The 23,664-nt window shown below is 39.8% G+C and overlaps 3 protein-coding genes across 5 annotated transcripts in view; 2 read left to right on the top strand and 1 right to left on the bottom strand.

Annotated features, from left to right (window-relative positions):
- LOC111336023 (multiple epidermal growth factor-like domains protein 8) overlaps nt 1–4,534 on the top strand; it is a 42,190-nt gene extending 37,656 nt beyond the window's left edge. For both annotated transcript variants that reach the window (XM_088726776.1, XM_088726777.1), the window contains exons 33-34: nt 1,397–1,719; nt 2,850–4,534. In XM_088726776.1, coding sequence (XP_088582902.1) covers nt 1,397–1,719; nt 2,850–3,642 — 1,116 coding nt within the window. In that variant the 3' untranslated portion in view covers nt 3,643–4,534. The remainder of the gene's footprint in view (nt 1–1,396; nt 1,720–2,849) is intronic.
- A 3,174-nt stretch (nt 4,535–7,708) lies between these two features.
- Nucleotides 7,709–12,556, top strand: LOC111336458 (heat shock 70 kDa protein 12A). Its single transcript, XM_022942568.2, has 4 exons — nt 7,709–8,269; nt 9,439–9,666; nt 10,188–10,353; nt 11,216–12,556. Exons 1-4 carry the CDS (start codon nt 7,970–7,972, stop codon nt 12,292–12,294), a joined length of 1,773 nt encoding a protein of 590 aa, XP_022798303.2. The 5' UTR covers nt 7,709–7,969; the 3' UTR covers nt 12,295–12,556.
- LOC111336469 (etoposide-induced protein 2.4 homolog) lies at nt 12,323–23,206 on the bottom strand. Of its 2 annotated transcripts, XM_088728087.1 has the most exons (10): nt 22,876–23,142; nt 22,308–22,377; nt 20,810–20,876; nt 19,781–19,920; nt 18,702–18,775; nt 17,188–17,263; nt 16,348–16,453; nt 15,545–15,656; nt 13,582–13,653; nt 12,323–13,040 (listed from the first exon to the last, which is right to left on the bottom strand). In XM_088728087.1, exons 1-10 carry the CDS (start codon nt 23,070–23,072, stop codon nt 12,923–12,925), a joined length of 1,032 nt encoding a protein of 343 aa, XP_088584213.1. In that variant the 5' UTR covers nt 23,073–23,142; the 3' UTR covers nt 12,323–12,922. The 2 variants fall into 2 exon arrangements, with proteins under 2 accessions (XP_088584213.1, XP_088584214.1); XM_088728088.1 differs by lacking the exons at nt 12,323–13,040; nt 13,582–13,653 and adding an exon at nt 13,661–15,180 and having other exon boundaries at nt 22,876–23,206.
- Nucleotides 23,207–23,664: the final 458 nt, after the last annotated feature.

Here is a 23,664-nt window from a genome sequence, read left to right as displayed (position 1 = left end):
TAAATTTTTCTCACCTTTCTCTTACGTCGCTCGCTTTCAGCTGATTTCGTTTTCCTCAACATTCCACGCGTGAACAGTCGGAAAGACGCAAATTCCAACTCCATCTTTTCGCAATCTTCGTTGCATGGTCTCGCCAGTCAGAGCAGAAAACATGACTGAATAGTCTTCTTCTCGAAAGTGGTTGGAACACACGGCCGAGTATTTTGTGGGCTTCCAATATTCACGCTTCAATTGCACAAAGTCAACCCACTTTTTTCTTCTCTGTTTTTTTCTCGGGTCATCTGCCCATAGAAAGGTATCGGATGAAGTGCTACTCTTTTTTCTTTGTTGGGAGTGTTGCTACACCCGAAAACAACGCACTTATCAGGCATATCCGTCAAGATACTTCATCCAGTCCTTGAAGCAAACTCATTGGAAAGCCTGGAATGACGTCACAACTCTGCTCGACCCAGACCCATCTTGATAATTCCGTGCCTCAGTCGTGTTTTGAAAAAATGTGATTTTCCACTACTTTGAAAACTTATAAAAAAAATCGCGGTTTTAACCAAATACAAAAATTTTTGCCACACTTAGCTCAGTGCAATAGAGAGATTTGATGTGGCTAAAAAACATTTTTGGGGTTATAGGCAATAGTAAGGTTGGTTTTACACTGGAAGTTTACATCACGAAACTAAATGGTCACGCGCCTCTTTTCCATACGCTTAGTTACGCAATGGCCTTACCTCTTTGTGAGCCAATTAGGATGCAATTACTTATCATTTAGCATAATATAACTTATAACTCAGGGTTCAGTTTAGATTCTTGAATTATTAAGAAGATATAAGAACTCTAATCTAATTATAAGACCTAGAGGAGGATTGGAAAAGAAAGACGGGGTTTTGATAACATTGGAAGGGTTGTGAAGTCGTTTCTAAAGAGTAAAAAAGTGTTTGATTGGTCTGTGAGAACTTTGTGGGATAGGTGACTTACGCCTATTTTTACGCTTTATTTGGAAATTTTGGAGCAAACCCTCGAAAGTCGCTTTGCTGTTCAAGTTATGTGACCTGACTAAGGACTGTTACTCTGAAAAATAAAAAAAATGATTTTGAAAAAAGTTTGGAACGTAGTACATAAGAACCCTACCGACACATATTATAATTTAGATTGGGTTACCGTACGTCAAATTTTTCTTTTAAGATTTCGTAAGTAATTCTCCGTACCGCCTGCCATACATTCCTAATTTTGAAAGCTCTGAGAATTTAGTATTGAATCAAATTATGATCCCCTAATTGATATTTTTCTCTTTTCTCTTCACCTGTCTGCTTGATATTGTATTGATGTGGTAAGGAGAAATTCTATCTTGGTCACTCACGGCCGTTTGAGGGTTAAACTGACAAGAAACTATTTCGTTCCACAGTGCGTGAAATGTAAGGAAACCTTTATGGGCAACCCAGTCGACAATCAGCAGTGCTACAGAAAAATCAGCGTCATGAAGGAGTTTGTGATTGGTAAAAAAACTTCAGAGACCAGCCAAAATACAGTGGAACCGTTACCATATGGCCAAGCTATTTTTTACGCTATATACCCCAGGTTTACCAACGTGGATATCCGCTTGACGATTGACGTGTTCGAGGGCTCAGTCGATGTTTTCGTCGCAGATGAAAACAACGAATTCACAGTGACTCTTAACGAAACCTCTGGACATCATAGAGTGAATGTCAAGTCAGTTGCCTCGTCAAGGTGGGTAGCAGGCAACTTTTGTTATTTTATTTAGCTAGAAGATTTAGTTTAACAATCAAAGCATTTGAGGTTGGAAGTCATTTTCTTTTATACCCCTATAAAACAATACGCTGTACTGCTTAATTACTTCAGAAAACCATACAAAAACTGGGTTTAGTACACCTAAGAGAGTGTCTGTGATGGGACCTTTTAACAAGAAATGAAAAAAGTCAAACCACCTAAAAGTTTGTTTGCTCTTTTGTTTATTTTCTGATGAATTTAAGAGTAAGCCTCGACCTCGTACACTCGATTCAGTCTATCTAGGTCGTGGAAAACGAGAACCACAGCAACTTTGATGTCACGGGTTGCTGATGGACGAAAGCTCCGACATAAATAAATGGGGCTTTGTTTGATTAAATCAGTTTTTGCATGGAAACCAGAGGGTGATGGAATCATCTAAAACATTACTGCAAGGGCTTTAAGAAGATTTTAAGATATGTAACACAACAAGGTTGGAAGGGATCATGGGATGTTCCAGTTGAAGAATTCTAAAGTTGAAATGTGTGAACCCGACTCTTGGTTTTTGAGAACACAGGGATTTAGATCCTAACAGAGTGTAGTTGTAGTAAATAGAAATTTATTCTAAATAGGACTTTTTTATTTTAGATTAAGATTTTTACCAAGGTACTTTTTCTCGTAAAACTAAAGGTTCTCTTGCACTAGAAAAAAATTAAGTTTACGGAAAAACCTCACGGTAATGGCTCGTGTACGCGGTTTTTATGACTAGAGGGGAGGGGGGTTCTTCCTTTTAATAGGCTAATGGGGATGTGCCGCTGGCTGGGATGGCATTTTCACCATTGGGTTGACTCCTCTGGGGTCGCATTTTCATTAGCAGAATGGGGTCGCTTCGAGATTTTTCGGGATAAGAAAGTTCTGGTAAGCAGGATTTAGAAATGGGAAATTTGTAACCTTATTACCAAACATGACCAAGATGGGGTCTATTATTATTTGCCACAGAATAGACTATGATGTGCCCGGCGTTCTGAGAGGCCAGCGGCACATACCCAGACGGTACTCTCCCTCCCTCAACCCCCCCCCCCCCAAACTCGGGTTTATTGACCGCTATTTTCTCTTTCGTTTTATATCCTCAGACGAAAGAGGCGAGCATCAGAAGAAGATGGAGTTGATAGTTACAGTAGTAATGACAAGGTAGCCGTAGTGGTAGCATCAAATACTCGACTAAATACTTTCGTTTCTTACCAAGAGAATCACAATGCGCTTGTGATTCGAGATGTTAGGAAACGCCTTGTGCTGACATTCCCTCACTTGTCACACTACCTGCGTGACACAAGATTCTACATGGTATTTGTTGGCCGTGATAGGTCTGGGACCAGAGGCCAGGTTTACTTCCGGCAGGACTTGTCTCAGATTGATTTGTTCGTGTTTTTTTCTGTATTTTTCTCCGCATTTTTTCTCGTTGTTTCTGTCAGTGTATTCGGCTGGAAGATCAAACAGTATCATACACGAAGAAGAGTTATCGAAGTGCGAGAGCATCAGCTGGAAACAATGCGAAGCCGGCCATTTGCGACCTACTCGTTTCTCTGTCAAATGAAAAAGCCGCAGCCAAGCCTATGGCGGGTCAAACGTGACATTGCTACTCTCATATTGCGTGACAGCTCATCGGTCAAAGACAACCATTTGCGGCTCAGGGACGTAAAAGACCGACCTGTTATATCCCCTGTTTGTCAAGAGAATACTGAAGATGGGCGCGCAACAGTTACCACAGTAGTGTTTCAACTTCCGGGAAACGAATGCTCTGATTTTCAACTGATGTTAGGTTCTACATTGAGTGTCGTTACTAATCAACATTCAGTTCGTGGTGAGCATCACAGACGCGATGGAAGAACATTTGGTCCGAGAAGAACGGTCACTTTTACTAGTTAATTATTTGTAAATAGAGCAGTAAATAGTTACAACTGCTTTTAGAAACAGTTGTTCTGTTCTCTTTTGAATGACTGGGTCGTCACGCAAGGCTTGATAACCGTTACGTGACCATCGTTTCCAGAAATAGTTAGTTACCTTACAACAGTTTTTAGAAACAGTTGTTCTGTTCTCTTTCGAAAGATTGGGTCGTCACGCAAGGTTTGAGAGTTGTTGCATGACAATCAAAATGTTTCGAACAACCTTCTCTCACGCAATTCCTTTTTAGTCTTTATGCATTCAGACGACGTTTCCAGGTAGTTAGATTATGAAATTGTACAGAGAAAATGAAACGATTCCGCCCTTTTTGTCGGAATGAAAAATACCACGCATGCATTCATAATGTTCGCGATATTTCTCCTTCAGTCCCACTGTTTGTTTTTGTTTTGTTTTTGTTTGTTTTTTTGTAATTTTAGAAATATGTGACTGCATAAAGTATAATTTGTCAGAATGTTATGTAGTAAAAATATTCAAGAATGGCTAGTAATGAAATGCTTTAGTGAAATCTCAGTAGCTTTTATATTGAAATCCCACCCATCGCTCCTCCCCTTAACAGACCATTTCCGAATTACCTTTGGCATCTTTTTTAAAACGAGGCCTGGTGCTCATTCGTATGAAAGTGAGTTTAATTTGCATGTGAATGAAAAATTAAAATCATATGAAAGGATGAGCACCAGGATTCGTTTTGAAAAAGAATCTAAAGGTAATTCGGAAATATGCAATTCTAAGTAGAGTTGGAAAGAGAGATGATAACACAACTATTTAGCGCATTTTTTAATTAAAAAAGTAAACCACAGTTCATTAAAAAAAAAATTGTGACCTGGAGCTTGTAAAAATAAAATTATTTGAACTTGAAGCAAGTCCACTTTTTTTTTTTAACATTCACCTTTTTCTCAGTATTGGAGCCATATGTCTTGAGAAAAGCACACAAACTCTCAACATTCAAGCGCTCATAACTTTTATATACGCCATGATTTCGTGCGTTTGAAAGGTGTGACTTTGTACGGTTAAAGAGCTACCGGAGGCAAAACTTAGTAAATTTTGTCTCAATTTTGTGATTAAAATATTTACAGACGGAGTGTTTGTATTGAGGGGCGTCTTTAAGGGGCCATATTGGAGAAAAACCCTTCTAAACCCTAGGTTAGCTGAAACTACTCATAATTTTTGGGCGCGTGCGAAAACAAAAGTTATTAACGATTTTCAGCGAAGAATCATAACATTTAACGATAAAAAAATTGCGATAAAACATTTCGTAAAAGCATTTTAAAAATTTGTTGACGGCGTTTGGCTGACGTCATTATCAAGTCACAGAGTGAAAGATAACAAATGTTTAAATGCTAAAAGACGATAGGTGATGGAATGTTCTTTTAAAACAAAGAGTTTTGCGCGAATGGAATCAGTCTGCATGTTGAGGTTAGGATTGTGCTGCTTGATGAAAAGCATCTTGTAGAAGAGACAGTCAAATTTTCCATTGACTGAGATCACGCATTTGCCTTTTAACTGTGTCAGCTGTTTGATCTTTAAAGGACCATCTCACTCGCACAACGCTGCTGTCTTCCTTGTTTTTCTCTCTCGTGCCAAGTCAAATGCGTGATCTCAGTCACGAGATTGGCACTACACTACAACCCGTGTTTATCAGCAGACAATTGGAACAAGGCCTCGAGCTCAGAGAAATCAAGCTTCCAATCGTAAATCAACAATGCGTTGTTTACTCTTTTAAATGTGATGTGTACGATTCAGATTAGGTCGGCTTTACAGCTAGCCACCTCCCCTAAAAACTCCGATCGGTAAACACTTTTCGACAGCCCATGGGGATACAAACTTCCTCATAGAAAGCCAATTCCGCATTCTAAAAAAGTGCCAAGGAAATTTTGACTTCCTTGTTTATTATCTGCTTTTCATCAAGCAGCACAATCCAATCCATTCGCGCAAAAGCTGCAGCTGTGGTTACACTCCCCTCCTTCCCGAGGTAACCCAGTGGGTAATAACCTTGGGTTGGGATGGGTTTGGGTTTCCGGTCAGGTTTAATCCTCCGGTTACATTGCAAATAATTACCCGAGGTCAACTTTTGACCTAGCAGTGTTTGGCGGGAAATAAATTCATCATGGAGATCGCAAACCGCGAAAGTTATGGCTTTTATTGGAGTATTCAGAGCAAAGACGAGTAAAATATACTTAATGTGAACCTCGAAAGTTGGCCATGTTTGATGCCGCGTGTCTTGAATTTGATACTTGCGAGGATATTTGCCGCGATTTCAGCGCAACACCACAAAAATGCCCAGCATGCGCTGCGGTTTCTAGTCTCCTTCGCAGCCGTTGTTTGGGCTTGTCACGCAACGCTCCCTCCCCCACTAAAACCAGGGAAAGGAATGTGGCGCGGCTTTATAAGCAGCCGGTTGGTGGGGGAGGGAGCGTTGCGTGACGAGCCCAAACAACGGCTGCGAAGTTAAGGAGACTAAGCGGCTTCCGGATTTACAATTTTCTTCCATCCGACTGGTTGAACTACTCTTGTGGTTAGATAAACCACTGCTAAACCCTACGACTTGGTTCGGGAAACGTCATGGGTAATTCTTTTGTTCTTTTTGATGTACCCATAGTGATTTCCCATGGGCAGTTTCACTGTGGGAATAGAGGTCACACACACACACAGACTTCCCGTAGGTAAGGTCTCACTTTCCCGTGGGTAAGGTCTCACTTTCCCGTGGGTTAAGTCTCACTTTCCCGTGGGTAAGGTCTCACTTTCCCGTGGGTTAAGTCTCACTTTCCCGTGGGTAAGGTCTCACTTTCCCGTGGGCAAAAGGTCTAGTGTAACCACAGCTTTTGTTTAAAAGAACATTCCATTTCCTATTGTCTTTTTAGTATTTAAACTTTTGATATCTTTCACTCTTTGACTTGATAATGACGTTAGTCGTCAACAAATTTTTAATATGCTTTTACGAAATGTTTTATCTCATTTTTTTTTATCGTTAAATGTTTTTAAAAACCGCTTTTTTTTCGTATTAATCATAACAATTACAGTTTTCCCAAATGTGATCGGTGCATCAGCTGCTTTATATTTATTTTTGCTAACTGTTTTATGGAGCTGTTATCGGACCATTGGCTGTAATTGGACACCTGTCATTGGACAGTTGAAGCAGCCAGTCATACCAAATCCACTTAGTTAGAATACTGTAGAATTTTTTTTTTTTGTTTGTTTGTTTTTTTGTTGTTGTTGTTGTTGTTAATTGTAATGGCTATGAGTTATTGGTAACAGGACTTCGTATCGTCCAATTCGGTCATTGGTCATACTCCTGACCGAGAAATCGGACTCTCGCTTCGTTGGTCGTCCGAATTTATGACTACCTGCTTGATTACAGACCTATTACCAAGGGCTTACCATTATTGCTGACTGAGGTAAATTAGGGTTGCGATACGATACCTTCTCTGGAGCAGAAAAAGTCTCCACAGGAAATTTTTTGTCATCTCTCATCATCGAGGGGGGCTTTGGGATTTTCGGTTTTGACTGCTTTTTGGATCGGTTTTTCGGTTTTTGGGCCAAAAAGGTTCGGTTTTTCGGTTTTGATGTTCGGAGCGGTTTGCGAATTTTACGTGTTTTTGTATTCGGTTTTCGGTTTTCCTTTTTGACCCCTTTAAAGGTGAAAATGCAGCGGTTTTCTCAGGTTTGCATGCGGTTTTCGGTTTTGCTGCCTTTTTTCGTGGGTTTTTCGGTTTTGGAGGTTTTTTTCTCCGATTTTGCGGTTTCCCAGAGGCCCCAATGCCCCCCCCCCCCCCCCTCATCATCATTTGGCGAATGTGTCGTAAGGAATCCCACAATATTTGATCAAAGCTTGTTGAGCCGTGCAAGTATTTCCTATCTGATAAATTTTGACGGCAACAATAGTTTCCAACCAGCTTTAGCAGCGGTAGGGATTGTTCAATGAACAATGCTTCGATCTACTGGAGAAGAAGCGTCTGACCAATTATAAAAGTTAATAAAGTTAAATCAATGACAAACAGCCAAATTAATCGCTAGTTTGGCACCGTGGGGCGTCTCGCTGAGTTGCAACCCAACAAAGATCGCTCGACCTTTCATTAGTTCAGACTAAATGATCTGTTCTCTCAACAGTTATCGAGAGCGTCTGGTTAACACACCACATTTGGGCGAGAACATACCTTTGTGTTTCTGACGTCGGCAAAATAACTCCGTCCCATGACCTTTCTTTGCCATATCGCGTTAGCGGAATATCAGATCACCTGAGGATTTTAAAGAGACTTCTCGCTTCTTCGGAACACCGTGCACATATCGCTCTAACATGGAAGAAAGAAAGCGGTCTGTCACAGTTGCCATTGATTTTGGAACGACATATTCTGGGTTCGGTTTTGCTGAAGCAAACGTTTCGGGCGAGTCGGGTATACAAGTATTTCGCGGATGGGGTCGAGGGCAAGGATTTAGCTTCTACAAAACACCAACAAGCGTCCTGTTGGCCCCGGATGGAAATTTTAGCAAATTCGGTCATGCTGCCGTCGAAGCTTATGCCAAAAATCTTGCTAAAGGAAACAATCAGAACATCATTTACTTTGAGAGGTTCAAGTTAGTTCTCTACAATACAAAGGCAAGTGATTTGTTTATGCTTTTTGCGTCTGAACTCACGGGTACCTTTCGTCCCCGGTTTTATTGATTTTTAATAATTTCTTTATTTCTTCTTTCCGCTCTTATCTCCTTTCTGCTCTGATCTAATCTATAAGTTTTGCCTCTGAAATCGTGCTGATATCTATGTGAAAAAACGCGCCGTTCAAAATTCTGTCGCGACGCAGGAAAGGGAACGTCTAACGACGTGCGCCCAGATTCCCAACAGACTGCGAGAACTGTTGAAAGAAAAAGCCACGCACGCTGTTTTGTTTTGTTGACTTTTACTGACAGTCTAAACATCCTTAATGAAAGAGAAGCATTCTAATCAGTTAATAATTAAAGTAAAATTTCTGCATATTAAGTCTCTTTTGAAAACAGTCCCATTTTCTAACGTTGTTTTTATCTTCTCTCGGCATGAAATTGGATTAAAACGACAAAAGACCTCATAACAGAAGACCGGTCTTTTCTCACGCATTGTTAGTTAAAGCCCATTTTCAAGATCATTAATCATGGCTTTCCTGCCAAAGTATCTTCCCGTTCAGAATAATTTTTTTTTTACTAAAATACGATCCAACCAATTTTTAATTGGAATTTTTCTGGCACGATCTATAATCCCGTTTCCGCTTTGTTTGTGTATTTGCGATCAAAGGAAGATTCCAGTTTTGTCTATTGTGACCCCACAGAGGAGGTCAATTGGTCTTAGGGATTTGTGTTACAAAAGTAGACAGTTCAAATTGCTTCAATTTGTTACGCTTACGTGGGCCGATGTTAAATACTGGAAAATTCAAGAACGATGGTAAAATATCGTCATCAGGTGTTTAACAACACTGAATCTCGTTTTGGAACTTTTTCAAGACAAAGGATCGATTCGTCCTGGTTACGACTGCTAATCAAACGAATGACAGCGCAAAACGTCAAACAAGTATCATGTGGAATTGACGAGCAAGTGTCGTTTCAACCTAACTATTTTGTGCTCTAAAGAGCCTCTAGCAAGATAAGCTTAAAATATTCTCCACAACCCAAGTTGTCCGATGAGCAGCCATGCGGACAAGATGAATAAACAGGGGAAAAATGCATGACTGAGTGTTGTCGTAAATATCTCTAATTAGGACTTAAACAAACCAAAACAAGAATTGTTTTTTTTATTGTTAGGCTCTTTCCAAGGACACCACCCTGATGGCATCAAGCGGAGAAGTTGTCAAGGCGCTCGACTTGTTCTCAGTGTGTCTTGCATATCTGGGTGATAAGGCAATGGAGTGCATCAATTCCAGTGGTCAGCGGGGTAAAACTTATGAGTCACATGATGTGCAGTGGGTGGTCACGGTTCCCGCCATTTGGGAGCCGACTGCCAAAGAATTCATGCGAGAGGCAGCGTATAAGGTAATTCATGAACATTTCTCTTGTTTGAATCAATTTACTCTTTACAGAGAACAATATATTCATGAGGCTTCATAATTACAGACTCCATTTCACGAAGTTAGATTAAATTCAAAAGCTTTCTGACAGCTAAGAAAATAAAAAACATGTTCTACACTATTTTGTTCCAAGTGAATAATCTTGGTAACCACACTGCAACATTCTTAGCCTTCTATTCTAAATAGTCTTTGTGCTGACACACGAGCAGTAAAGACCAGACCCTTTATCCACTACAATGATTTCTTGGTACCACTTTAGCCAAAATGCGGGGACTGGTAGAGAGAGAAAGTTCTCATGGGGTGGTAGGAAGTCGAGACAGGAAAGCTCTTATTTTGCTCTTCGCACTTTCCACGGACCCCATGCTAGTAAAACCCATCTGGACGCACACTCATCTGTAATGTCTCCTTACAGCCGGATTTTTAGTTGGCGTGACACAAGCCTATTGGCGTCGCGTCATCCGCACAACTAGAATTCTCTTCTTACAGGCAGGACTAGCATCAAACGATGACCCAGACCAACTGCTGATTGCTCTTGAACCCGAAGCAGCCTCGTTCTACTGCAGAACGCTACAGATGAAAGACTTCCTGGGGGAGACTGGAGACGAATCAGTGAACGAAGGCCTGGCTTCGTATGTCGTTATAGATAACGGAGGTGAGGGACATAACTTGTTCCTCGAGTCATGAATCAGCCTCGTTTTGGTTAAATTTTGCATATCACGCCATTACTACAATGCAGTTATGGTTTGCCGAGAGTAAAATAACAAGTTTCTTTTAATATTTCCCCAAAATGTCTTCCAATCTCATATCCGATTTTTAAACTAGTAAGTGCGAAGCCTTTGACCTAAAAATAAGTTATTAATTATCCTGCTTACGAGGCTCATTCTGATAAAAAAGGTATTTGAATTTGACGTCACTTTCAATGAGAGTTTTGGAAACTATGAGATAGCCTACTACCTTGCGTTCTCAAGGCAAACTCATCAGTGAGATATGCGATCGGTCATGCGCACCTCTAAGCTCATTCTCAGGTTCTTTCTTCCTCCCACCCAAGGAAAAGCTCTAAATGAGGTCAGTGCGACTTTACCATTCACGTCACTGTGACAAATTAAACAGGCTCGGACAAGCGCCATTAGCGGTGGATTAGTGGTGATTTAGTGAGAGCCTGAAACCTTGTTTTAGTGTACGCTCAAGAAAACAATCATAGGTTGAATACACCTTTGAAGATAGTTCGTGTCTGTATTGGCTTTACTCTAATAAAACTATACGTGTGGTCCAGAAACTTACGCCATCAGGAGCCCATTACGCAAGTAATAGGGCTTCTGACATCACCATTTCAGCCAATGAGAAACCAGACTAAAATCAATGACGATTGGCTATGCGTTTTTCGCATTGGGGGCCGAATTATTTAAGTTCTCATCGGTTCCTTGTGATATTTAACTTTTTTCTGATTGACCGCAGTGATCATATCGGGTTTGGTTTAACGAAGTTAAAACTAACCTTGCTCTTGCTCCTTTCAGGCGGTACCTTGGACATAACAGCACATGAAATACAGGAGGACGGCACAATCCGCGAAATTCACTGTCCAGCGGGTGGCCAACTAGGAGGCATGCATGTGGATAGGGAGTTCCAGCGCATGCTCGTGGCAGTATTTAGAGAAGATTTTATCCACAAGTTCAGAAGGGATTTCCCAAACGACTGGCAGAAAATAATGAACGACTTTGAGATACAGAAGAGAGCTGAAGAAGGCGTCGACAACGAGGAAGTTAGCATCACTCTGCCATTTAATTTCGTGAACGCCTATTCACGCGACCTGGGAAGCGACGAGAGTATTAATGAAAGGTTGAAGATGAATTACAAAGATAACCAAGTGCATGTTAGTAATGGTTACCTAAGTCTTAGCTTAGAAGTGATCAGTGGCTTCTATGAACCAGTTGTGCAAAAAACCGTGGGCGTTATCCAGTCCCTCTTGAAGCAGATCAAAGACACAAACGTCAACACTATGTTTCTGGTCGGCGGTTTCTCGCAGGCTTTGCCACTGAGGAAAGCTATAACCCAGGCCTTCCCTGACATGAGAGTTTTGACCCCCCGCGATGCCGAGCTGGCCATCATCAAAGGCGCAGTGATGTTCGCTCAGGCACCAGATTTGCTCACAACCCGGGTTATGGCCAAAACATACGGTATTGACATCAATGAAGCTTTTGACCCGAGTAAACACCCCGACGAGAAGAAGACAGACGTTTGCGGCATCAGCTACTGCGAGGACGTTTTTGATGTTCTTGTGAAAGAAGACGAACAGGTGAAAGTGGGAGAAAAGAGGACGTTTTTCTTCTCGCCCGTTCACCCGGAACAGACAACTGCTTCACTTCGTTTCTTCAGTACGCACAACAAGAAGGCGCAGTTTGTGACAGACGCAGGAGTCACAGCGGAGAATGTGGCCTTTCAGATCGTCAGCCCGGATGTTTCCAAAGGGATTCACCGCAACATTGAACTAGATGTCTACTTCGGCGGAACTGAGATCAAAGTCTCTGCAACTGACGTTACTTCCGGAAGTTCTGCCAAGGCCGCGCTGAGACTTGTGACCAAGAACCTAACCTGATCTCATGTGCATGGACCACCGATCAAAGTTTTCGTGTCGGATAATTTTTTATTGAAGTCATTCAAAAACATGAATTATTTTCATCAAACTGTCACTTATCACTGTAAAATACATGATAAAAACTCTTCTGAGGGGAAAAGAAACAGCTGTTATAGCTAGAGATCTAGTCTAGTGTCCATATTTTTCTCGTTTACCTTCGATCTTTAAACAGACATTTTAATTTTTTTTTTGTAACTATCCTACAATATACACTTTTGCGTAAGCTATGATTCATTGATTTGCAAAATCATGGTGTCGTTTTCCAAGGTAAGAAAAAAATATCAAAATAGCGTATAGACAAAACGTCCTTGCGTCAGCTTTCCTTTCATTTGTCTCCTTTCCAGTGGCTTTAGGGAACCTCACGCAATGCTGTCACGATGGCACACATTTGGAGAGATTTGTTACGTGACATTTTTCGGTCCATGTCTTGACAAACAATGTTCGTGATCAGTTTAGGCTGATTACTTCCCTGACTTTATATCACTGATTTCTGAGACAATTCTTTCGTTTCTCGCATCTTTTCCTTCACTTCACTCGCTATTATGCGCAGTAACCTAGAGATAAATGGTTACCAATTTCCTGACCTTCATCACGTGCCCACGGTCGAGTCAGGGCTGGCAGATTGAGACCTACTTGGCACAGACTTTCCCATTAAGATTTTGTTTGTTAGCCGTACTACCACGTAGAACAGCCTTATTGGTACTTGACTGCAAAAAAAAAAAAAAAAAAAAAATGGTTGGCTTAATAGTGTGCTTTGCAAACCAGACCTTAAAGGATCCCTTCCAACCACAATACATTGCGCGCGCGATATGTGAAATCCGCCATTTTCTCTGCCATCCGGTATTGGACAAGTCGTGAAGTGGAAAGAAATCCTCGTTCATCCGAGTACATTTGCCTCACTGAGGTCTTGAATTTCCTCAATCGCGTTCCAAATTTATTGTTCTTTCTATTTGACTAGTTATTTCTTAATTATTTTTTCTGTTTGGGCGCGCAGGGTATTGTGGTTGGAAGGGATCCTTTAATCTCTTTCGAAAAGCTACTCGATATGGAACTTCTCCCACCCCCCACCCCCCCCCCCCGCTTTTCCAAGGCAATAACTAATGCCTAGTCCCTTCGCAATTTTCCTTTCCCCAAAGAAGACTTTCCAAAGACATGCTGGCCTAAATACAGCTTTGGCCGGAGGAAGTTTGTGCAAACCGATAGGCCACGAAAGCTTAACGATATCTTCAAGGAAATAAAATGACTTACTTTGTTTCTACGACTTTTGCTTGATTCCCACTGATAATAAAAAGCGGAAACAGTATGGCAAACACACAGCCGCTAAGAATAAGGAAAACCAACGGTATTTTTTATTGACTATAAATAAATGAAAATCATATACGAGAACTGCAATTTGAGGAAATGAATATGAAAGCGATCTTCGCAGTATTGAACACTACCTAAGCAGTAGCGACTATAAGGCTTGACAAAAATTCAGGCCTGCGCAGGTTTTGAACCCATGACCTCTGCGATACCGGTGCAGTGCTTTACTAACTGAGCCAACAAGCCCACTTGGAGCTAGTCACAGTGAGTTCGTAATAAACCCGTGGATTAGAGCTGAGAAACAAAACTTCCCTCCTCTTTTCCACGCATATTTGACTGCATAACACTGCAATAGATATCGAAGTGCTTACATTGTGAATTAAGAAAATGCCAGTCTACACTAGTACATAGCTGCTTTACCCTTTGACCTCTTAGTTGTCAACTACGGTGGCCCACGACTGTTACGGCAAAAGATATAACCTCGTGGGAAAAGAAAAAATCTAGCAGCAAAAGGAAAAGACTCACAGCAAAAAGAAAAAGACTCGCAGCAAAAGAAAAAACCTCACGGTAAAAAGAAAAAAACTCACGGCAAAAGGAAAAAACCTCGCAGAAAAAAAAAAGACTCACGGCAAAAGAAATAACCTCATGGCAAAAAAAACGTCACGGCAAAAGAAATAACAATGTCCTCAAGGCGTAAAAGAGAGCGTGGCGGCTGGGACGAGTTGTCGAGCCCACACGCTTTCTTTTCTGCCGTGAGGACACGGTTATTTCTTTTGCCGAGAGGTTATTTCTTTTGCCGTGAGGTTATTTCTTTTGCCGAGAGGTTATTTCTTTTGCCGTGAGGTTATTTCTTTTGCCGAGAGGTTATTTCTTTTGCCGTGAGGTTATTTCTTTTGCCGAGAGGTTATTTCTTTTGCCGTGAGGTTATTTCCTATGCCGTGAGGTTATTTCTTTTGCCGTGAGGTTATTTCTTTTGCCGTGAGATTATTTCTTTTGCTGTGAGGTTATTTCTTTTGCCGTGAGGTTATCTTTTGCCGTGAGGTTACTTCTTTTGCCGTGAAGTTATTTCTTTTGCCGTGAGGTTATTTCTTTTGCCGTGAGGTTATTTCTTTTGCCTTGGGGTTATTTCTTTTGCCGCGGTGAGGTTATTTCTTTTGCCGTGAGGTTTTTTCTTTTGCCGTAAGGTTCTTCTCTTTCTGTGAGTCTTTTTCTTTTACCGAGAGGTTATTTCTTTTACCGCGAGGTTATTTCTTTAGCCGCGAGGTTATTTCTTTTGCCATGACGGTTGTGGGCCACCGTAGTAAACAAATTCTCCTTGTCAGCATCTTAGGCAGTGTTTGGAGAACAGTATGGAAAATATGCATACTGATTTCAAGGTTAGATTACGAAAGGAGAGAGACAAAAAAACCTCCAAGTCTTTCGGTTTTCAAGTTACGTGGGGTGAGCTCATTGGACCAGATCTGTGGTCCATCGTAAGTTATCCCCATCTTCAATCCTCTGATTCCATGAAGTTTTGTTTTTGCCTGTTTAAATTCTTTTGTAACCCTTGGGTGACAAAAAAATGCTCTCACAACCATAACCTTACCCACCCACCCACCCCAAACCCGATTTTAACTCAAGCAAACCAAACGATTGGCAACAGTGTCTTGGAACCATGGAATAAGGCTGCGGGGACCTACACAGAGTTTTCTCAGTTTCAAAGTCAAAGGGATTTTGTTTTAAAAAGAGGTGATTTAGGAAACGTCCATTTTGTGGGAAAACCTATAACCTGTGGCGTTGCATAGCGTGTGAAACGCTTTTTACGCTCGTAGAAGAGACACTTCCTGGTTACCAAAGCCATTTCTGACCTCCCTGAAAAGTAAGCCTCGAATTCCCCTGTCTTCACACGTAATTTTATCTCTGTCCAAACCTGATTATAATGGAAGGCGCTAGTGAGGTGAGAACGGCAAGAGGGAGTCCAAATCCCACGAAATACGGCCAGTTACATTCCATGTACGTGAGTCGCTTTGGAGCGGGCCATCCTGTCACATCCATTCCAAAGAAACAACATTAGATTGAACACGAAGATACACCAATTGTCCATTTTACAGTTACGTGCTTGGTTGCCAAGCTTTTAAACAGGAGTGAGGCTCAGAGTGACCTTGTTATGATACAGACGTTGCTGCTTTTCAAATGTAACTTTCTCTGTCATGATGCTCACTAGATGTTGGTTTCTATCCCAACAAGGTCACCTTCAGCCTCACACCAAATCAAAGGCTTGGCAACCAAGCACACAACTGTAAAATGGCCTACTGGTCCTCTCAAGTTTGACATAGAAGATTTTGTATAACCCCACGGTCGCTCTCGGTCTTTGTAGTTTGATCTTGTCACACAACGCGCTCTAGTGAATACGTTGCGTGCCCAGACCAACCTCTTCCAGATACAAAGGAATAAAGTTTAAGTTTCTGAAGAAACTGTAGTGCTGCATTGGTGGATGTGTATAAAGGGGAATATAACCTTTTAGTTTCCAAGATCTGATTGTTAATTTTCCCCTCTATAAATTGGTTATGAGAATTTGGAACTAGATCAGATAACAACTTTTACCTGATAAGTTTAGTTATTCTCATTACCTGCTTATAGAATAATGTATGGATATTATTGGGAAAAGTTACATGTTAATTGCTTCGGGGAGTTAAATGGTTAATTTGAGGAAAGTACTAATCTGCTTCTCACCCATATTAACCCACTTGTACTCAAAGGAATAAAGAGAATAAAGGAGACACATATGAGCCAAACTGACCACAGGGCCCACAATTGGAAGAAAGCCTACAACCATGGCCTGAAAAACAAAATGAGTAAAATCATAATTTTTTGTTTCTCTGGTTCACTTCTGCCAAAGCAAATGAGTTACTAAGTTTGCCTAGTTTGCTTTGCTAATATAAGCACATTTTAAAGGTGAATCAAGAAGAAGCCTTATGACACTGATATAACATAAGTGAACTGCTGAGAAATATAGCATTTACACAGTATTTAACATAAATTCTTCAACCCAGTCTTGTGTTTTACTTCAACACCAATACCACTCCCCCCTTGATCTGCTCCTGTTGCACCTGTAATTACTTTGCTTGTTGTTCAGTTAGTTAGATATTTATCTGAATCTATTTGTTTAAAAAGTGTAAAATTATTTAGTCAAGTAATTTTAAATGCAAAACCTCAAAATGCTGTTTTTAGCAGTTTACTAGGGCGTAGCCTTCAGCCCCCAACTTTCTCTCTCTTTCAGCTAAAAAATTATTTCAGCACTTCCCAACATTCATATTATAAATAGGTATGAATGACACTCACAGAAACTAACATCAACTGCATAACTTCAGAACTTAATTGTTGTAACATACAGCAATTCAAAATTAGATTTTTATGACTACTCTCAATGAAGACTAAATGGTTTGGTAATGTAATTAATCAACTGTTAATGATTCGACCTGAAAAACAGCTTGCATACAGTGAGCCTTTGATATCCTGATTATAAAATTCAGACAAAGTCTTAAACAATTGATACAATTTGATATGAGTTACCTGCACAAGAAAGAGCACCTGAAGCAAAAAGCTAAAGAAGAAATCAGCTACTGTTTTACTGATATGGGATGACACACTGAAATTGAATGAATATCAAATATGAAATCAATACAAACCTCTTGTTAACTTAGCGTGAGGTCCATACTGTAAGTTACAGATGTGTGGGAAAAGTTACGTTCTGTGACTTACAGTACAGGACCCAGCAACTGGAAAGCCTATTAGCGCTAACCCAGGGTTAAATTTTAGTCCAAGGTCCAGTTGTTTGATGGCCGATTAGCGCTAACCCAGGGTTAAATGTTAATCCAAGTTTCTATATTTCTCTGTTCAATAGCCGTTTTAAGATAATTTTCCCAATTATTCTTAGAGCATTCAATCACCAAATTGTAAACAAATGGAATTTAAGTGAATTTAATTTTAAAGCTTTCAGATCTGCAATTAAATTTCACGGTAATCCTGAGTTATCTTAATCCGCTTTTGAACAACCCTGCCCAGGTTTCTATATTCCTCTGTTAAAATGCCATTTTGGGATAATATTCCCAATTCTTTTTAGAGCATTCAATCATCAAATTGTAGACAAATGGAATTAAACTGACTTTTCTTTTAAAGCATTCAGATCTGAAATCACATTTCACACTTACCATAGGTTACCTTAACCTGGCTCTGAACAACCCAGCCCAGACCAATACAATAATAATACTAATAATAATAATAATAATAACAATAATAATAATAATAATAATAGTAATAATAGGCTTTATTTAGAGAGGGTAAAAAACTTAACAGTAGCCCTAAGACACCGATGACTCTGTGGCCCTCAAAACAATAATTTACAAATATAAATTCTACAACTAATAACTATAAAATATAGCATATTTAAAAAGGATATTTAAAATATAATAAATAATTCAATGAGGTAAGTGAGGTAGGTATTATATCCCTGGGGTTCAAATAGGGGTTCAAATAAGGGGGGGGGGAGATTTCATTTAAAAAAAAAACCTTTGAATAAAGCAGGCCTGCTAAATTGACCAATCATAGTGTATGTACTCAGGAGGTGCGGTGGCCTAATGGTTTGCGCACCAGACTCCAGATGAGGAAGTACAGGTTTGAGCCCCAGCCGGGGGCATTGTGTTGTGTTCTTAGGCAAGACACTTCACTCTCCCAGTGCTTCTTTTCACCCAGGTGTTTAAATGGGTACCAGCAAATTTAATGCTGGGGGGTAACCCTGCAATGGACTAGCATCCCATCTAGGGCGGGGGGGGGAGTAGAAATACTTCTAGCCACTTTATGCGACAGAAACTGGAGTTAAATGACAGCCTGATGGGCCACTTGGCTTGTAAATAGACTTTACTGTAAGGGTACATGTACTTACTGAGGGATATAATAATATCTTTCAAACTCTTTCTTTCAACTCTGTTATAGACTGAACTTAGCAACATAAGAAAAGTAAACAATTTTCTCCAAATATTACAAAACTGATCCCATAATTTGATAATTCATGGACTCTGTATATCAACCTTTCTTTCTTGAATGAAGCCAAGAATCCAAGAGGTCTTCCTCTTGTGTTGCGGTATGCAGAATCAGCTATCTCCTAAATCAAATATTACATAGTGCATTAGAATAGCATCTTGTTAAACAGATCTCTTGAAGTGTGAAAACCTACAAGCCTTCCCCGGCTTTGTTACAGGGAATGGAATTTCAGCCGTTTTAATTTCCAGGTTCCCAGTCCATCTGGGTTAACAGACTCTTAATGAGATACAATGAAATATATGAAGTTCATATATTTTGTACTGCGGTATTAGATACATATGATGCACGATCCTAGCAGTAGATAGCGCTATTTAAGCAATAGCAAAAATCAGACCTGAAAAAAGTCAGGCCTGTACGGGATTTGAACCACTGACCTCAGCGATACTAGTGCAGCACTCTACCAATTGAACTAACAAGCCAACTGGAAGCAGGCCATTAAGTTGATTCGTAATAAACCCGTGAAAGTGATAAATGAGATACAATGAAATATATGAAGTTCATATATTTTGTACTGGGGTATTAGATACATATGATGCACGATCCTCGCAGTAGATAGCGCTATTTAAGCAATAGCGAAAATCAGACCTGAAAAAAGTCAGGCCTGTACAGGATTCGAACCACTGACCTCTGCAATACTAGTGCAGCGCTCTAATAATTGAGCTAACAAGCCAACTGGGAGCAGGCCGTTAAGTTGATTCGTAATAAACCCGTGAAAGTGATAAATGAGATACAATGAAATATATGAAGTTCATATATTTTGGACTGCGGTATTAGATACATATGATGCACGATCCTCACAGTAGATAGCACTATTTAAGCAATAGCGAAAATCAGACCTGAAAAAAATCAGGCCTGTACGGGATTCGAACCACTGACCTCTGCGATACTAGTGCAGCGCTCTACCAATTGAGACTCTTAATATAGTTTTCATTTCATTTAGCTAAACTTTGAATAATTCCAAACCACAACACACACATTTCAATATAAAGCAAACAATAAAATTCTAATTGAACAGTAAAGGAATACAAGTAAGGTTTAATATAAAACAACAGAAATAAAAAGTTACCTGATACCATAACGAATTGAGTGGCTTGCTGAGCCAGAAGAGAGGCAACACCCACAAAGCACCAAACAAATATGATAACAAAGGTCCCATCCATCTCCACAGCCATAAACCCTGATGGGGCGCACTTCCAACCAGTGTATCTGTGGTCATTATATATTTAACAGCTATTCACTAAGTGGAGGTGGTTAGTGGTAGATATTTATTGAGCCACGAAGCGGCGAGGTAAATATCCACAGCTAACCACCAACACTGAGGTGCATAGTTGTTTTAGTATATACTAAAACAGTGAGATAATACATACCCCCAACAATTGATTTGAGTGATTTCTTCGCTTGTCACGGATGCAAACCGAGACGCCATTTTTTCCCGAGTTGCTCGGAGGTAAATAGCAGAGGATATTCAGAGTTTGACTAGCCAATCAGAGCATGCCTTCAACGCTATCCATTGTTTTAGTATATACTAAAGATGCATATTCAGTCCATTAAGAGATGAACTCATAACCAATGATCATTCAATACTCATTTAAAAAAGTAATAAAAATAATACTCAAGCTCTGATTGGCAAAAATTAGTTTTAGTAATAACCAAGTGGCCCATCCAGCCAGTCAGAGCTTGTCACAGATTCTGTGGTAGGAAATGAGCAAGAGTATTGTCACAGTCCCCCTCCCCCCCCCCCCCCCATTGGTAAGCCAGTCCATCACAAGGTTATCCCCCTGCATTTCATCAGGCTTCCCTAACAGTATACCAGTACCCATTTGTATTTTTTTTCTTAACACGTTCAACTTTATAAATAACTCATAAGCATTTCAATGTTTAACCAAAATGTTTCTTGGAAACTATCATTAAAATAACAATGCTTAGTTTGATATGACAGAAAAGGGATGGGCATCTCATTGTACAGAAATCTTAAATCCTTGATTCTGATTGGACCAAGAAAATTACATTACCACACATATAGATCTATAACCATCCAGCAAGGAAAGTAAATTGTACTTCTTCAGTTAACAGAGAAAAAAATTAAAGTACTTACTGAATATAAAGTGAGTAAAAAATTGTAGTCCAGGAAGGATATAATTCTCAAAGAGGAAAATACTCATCTGAAAGAAAAAGAAAGGAAATATTTTTTTTTAGAATTTTTTTTAGAATTTAGAATTTTAATTTATTTGCCATGAGAATGGCAGGAGAAAGGAACAGAACTTTCATCCCAATTGACACCTAACCCCTTTGTAACCCACCCATCCCACCTTAGGGGAGGAAATCCATCACACAGTAATCTCATGCGTGGGAAATTAATGTCTCCTACCCCTAACCCTGCAGGAGACGGGACTTCCATTTATTCATCCCTATGCAAGAAGACTTGAATATCTAACCATTTCTTGATGTTATAGAAAGGTAGCATATTTTTCTCAATTATTTTAAGACCTTGAGTGTTGGTCCGGCAAGGGCTCGAACCCTCAACCTCCTGCACAACAGTCCAGCGCTCTATCCATTGAGCTAACTGGGAGGCAGTCAATTTCAATAAACCTCTCAGTACTGTACATAGGTTTCATTGATATTAACCATCCACCCTGCCAGTTTCATTGATTTCATTGGTTTCATTGATCACAAATACCTAAAAACTAGGATCAAAATATTTGGGCTGTCCAGAAGGGTGACATAAGGAGTGGCTGCATAGCTGAGGTCTGGGAAAGGATTCAAAAGTTTAATTTGTATGAAGCGGTTGTTCAGACACTTGTTCTTAATGAAAATTCTCCTTTTGTACCAAGCCTCTTTAACCTTGGACCCTTGAGCAGTTTTCTTTCAGTCACCAGTTTTGAGGGAATTGATGTGTGCGCAACCAGTGGCCTGTTAACCTTTACCCTACATTTGACTACATTTACACATATATTTTGCAAGTGTTTTAGCTGTCAAGTCAAAAGCAGGCTACCTTACATAACACTTACTTCTTTTGGCAACTGCAGCACAGCTTATTCTACAAACTGACTGGGTGGATGGTTATTTTAGCATAGAGTCCCCAGTATTGAAAAACAGGGCAACAAAATTGTTACAATAGTTCTCGCATAAATTAATTCATCTTAACATTTCCTTATTCCCTACCCAAAACTCTTTGATTTCCATTTGATGCCTTATACCCCCTTTTTTCATGTCACACATCTCTATTTATGTTTACAGTGTCCCCTTCCCTTCACAAATCATGCATAATGAAAAAGTCACTGTGCAATGGTTCTCATAAATGGAAATCACCCACACATGTGCTTTAAAAATCAGACAATGTTACAGTATCAAAAGAGAGAAGACATGCTTTATTTGAAGCTCCGTCATAACAATCTTTTATGGCATTTTCACAAAAATGAGAGTTGACAAAAATCTGAGTTTTCCATGAGAACTAAGAAGCCTCACACCTTCCAATTTTGCACTCTGATGCTCAGCCACAGAAAAATCAGGGGTGACTGGTGCCATTGCTGGATTCATTAGTGAACATACTGCAGTATCCAGTTGTTGAATTCAGTGAAAGCTGCATTACTTACCCAAAATATTCCACCATTTAACATGCAGCACTGCAACATTTTGCTGTAAATATCTCTAGCTCCTGCAGATCTAAATATATTCCAGCCGAAATATAAACATATAAAGAAATCAACCACAAATGCTGCGAATTTAGCATAATTAAAGTTGTATACATTTCGCATACGTGACAAGAAATGAATAATAAAGGACTTTTTGGTAAGACGGGTACCTAGCTTAGTATTCACAAAATCGATCAAATTTCATTGAAATGAAATATTGTGTAGACGTTTTTCAAATAGCTAAAACTTAACTTCGGATAGCTCCAAGACAAGCTCAACCTTGATCTCGGTTGAATATCGTCATTTAGCAAATAAATATTAACACCAGCTTACATGACTATAATTGCGTACAGCCCTGAAAGGTTTTCTAATATTTGTCAAAGTAAACTCTATCTACAGGACTGACCAGAAATAAAATGCAACTAATACAACTTTTTCACACTAAACTTGACTTTATGAAACATTCCTGTTGAACTTCACTGGCTTGAAATTATATTTCTGTGGCAATTCATCAGTACGAATCATATACCTATCGGCCTTTTTATCCAGGTCATTTTGCCTTCCTCTTAGCCTTGTTCTTCGCGAGGACTGCGTATCTGTTTTAAATTGGTCTTCCGTTTGTTTTTCCTCTAGAATGCTGTTCAATCTTAGCAGCACAGTCATTCCAAGTAGAGAATCTTTCAATCCATGCCCGATACCAAGAACTATTGGTCTTAATTCGCTCATATTTCCCGTGCAATCTTACATACTTTGTTATTATTTTTTTTTAAAAGTCTTTTCCAGTTCCCCACCGTAAGCTTGGTAGCCTCGCTGCGAGTTTGAGTGTCCAGGTCTAGGCCTGGACACAAACAGAAAGTTTCTCCAAGTAGTTTCTAGATACCTAGCTAGACACTTAAAACAGTGCGTTTGTCTAAATAAAAACACATTTTCGTTGGAAAAAGCACGTATCGCTGAGTTGAGATGAATCGCTTGTGCATTAGAAAGTCTAAAAAGAAGAACTGTGCTATTCAGCGGTCTTCTTCATGTCGGACTGAAGACCTCACTGAGCAAGGAAAAGATCACAGTGCTTTGAAGAGAACAAGATTTTAGGCGTTACAGACCGAACAATATAATTTTGGTCAGTAACGCCCATACCATGAGAATCTAAGAGGAAATGACAAATTCCGCCCCTCAATAACTTAAAAAAAGCATTTGGTCTCAATGTGCGGTCCCTAGTGAGCTTGTGCTGTTTATTTATTTATTTATTTATTTATAAACTTCGCCAAAAACAATTTGGCAGGAGAGATCTCACAGAACTAATGTTCCAGAAACGAGACTC

This window comes from Stylophora pistillata, chromosome 7, assembly GCF_964205215.1.
Source record: "Stylophora pistillata chromosome 7, jaStyPist1.2, whole genome shotgun sequence".
Lineage (NCBI taxonomy): Eukaryota > Metazoa > Cnidaria > Anthozoa > Scleractinia > Pocilloporidae > Stylophora > Stylophora pistillata.
Note: the sequence above shows the minus strand (reverse complement) of the source record. Positions and strands in the feature narration are given on the sequence as shown.

Coding starts and splice junctions, on each gene's coding strand:
- LOC111336458 (XM_022942568.2), top strand. CDS start 7,970: ATGGAAGAAAGAAAGCGGTCTGTCACAGTTGCCATTGATTTTGGAACG. Junction 9,667..10,187: donor TGCGAGAGGCAGCGTATAAG/GTAATTCATGAA, acceptor CTCTTCTTACAG/GCAGGACTAGCATCAAACGA. Junction 10,354..11,215: donor TGTCGTTATAGATAACGGAG/GTGAGGGACATA, acceptor TGCTCCTTTCAG/GCGGTACCTTGGACATAACA.
- LOC111336469 (XM_088728087.1), bottom strand. CDS start 23,072: ATGAGCGAATTAAGACCAATAGTTCTTGGTATCGGGCATGGATTGAAA. Junction 22,378..22,875: donor CTGGATAAAAAGGCCGATAG/GTATATGATTCG, acceptor GAATATATTTAG/ATCTGCAGGAGCTAGAGATA. Junction 18,776..19,780: donor TCAATTCGTTATGGTATCAG/GTAACTTTTTAT, acceptor TATTTGATTTAG/GAGATAGCTGATTCTGCATA.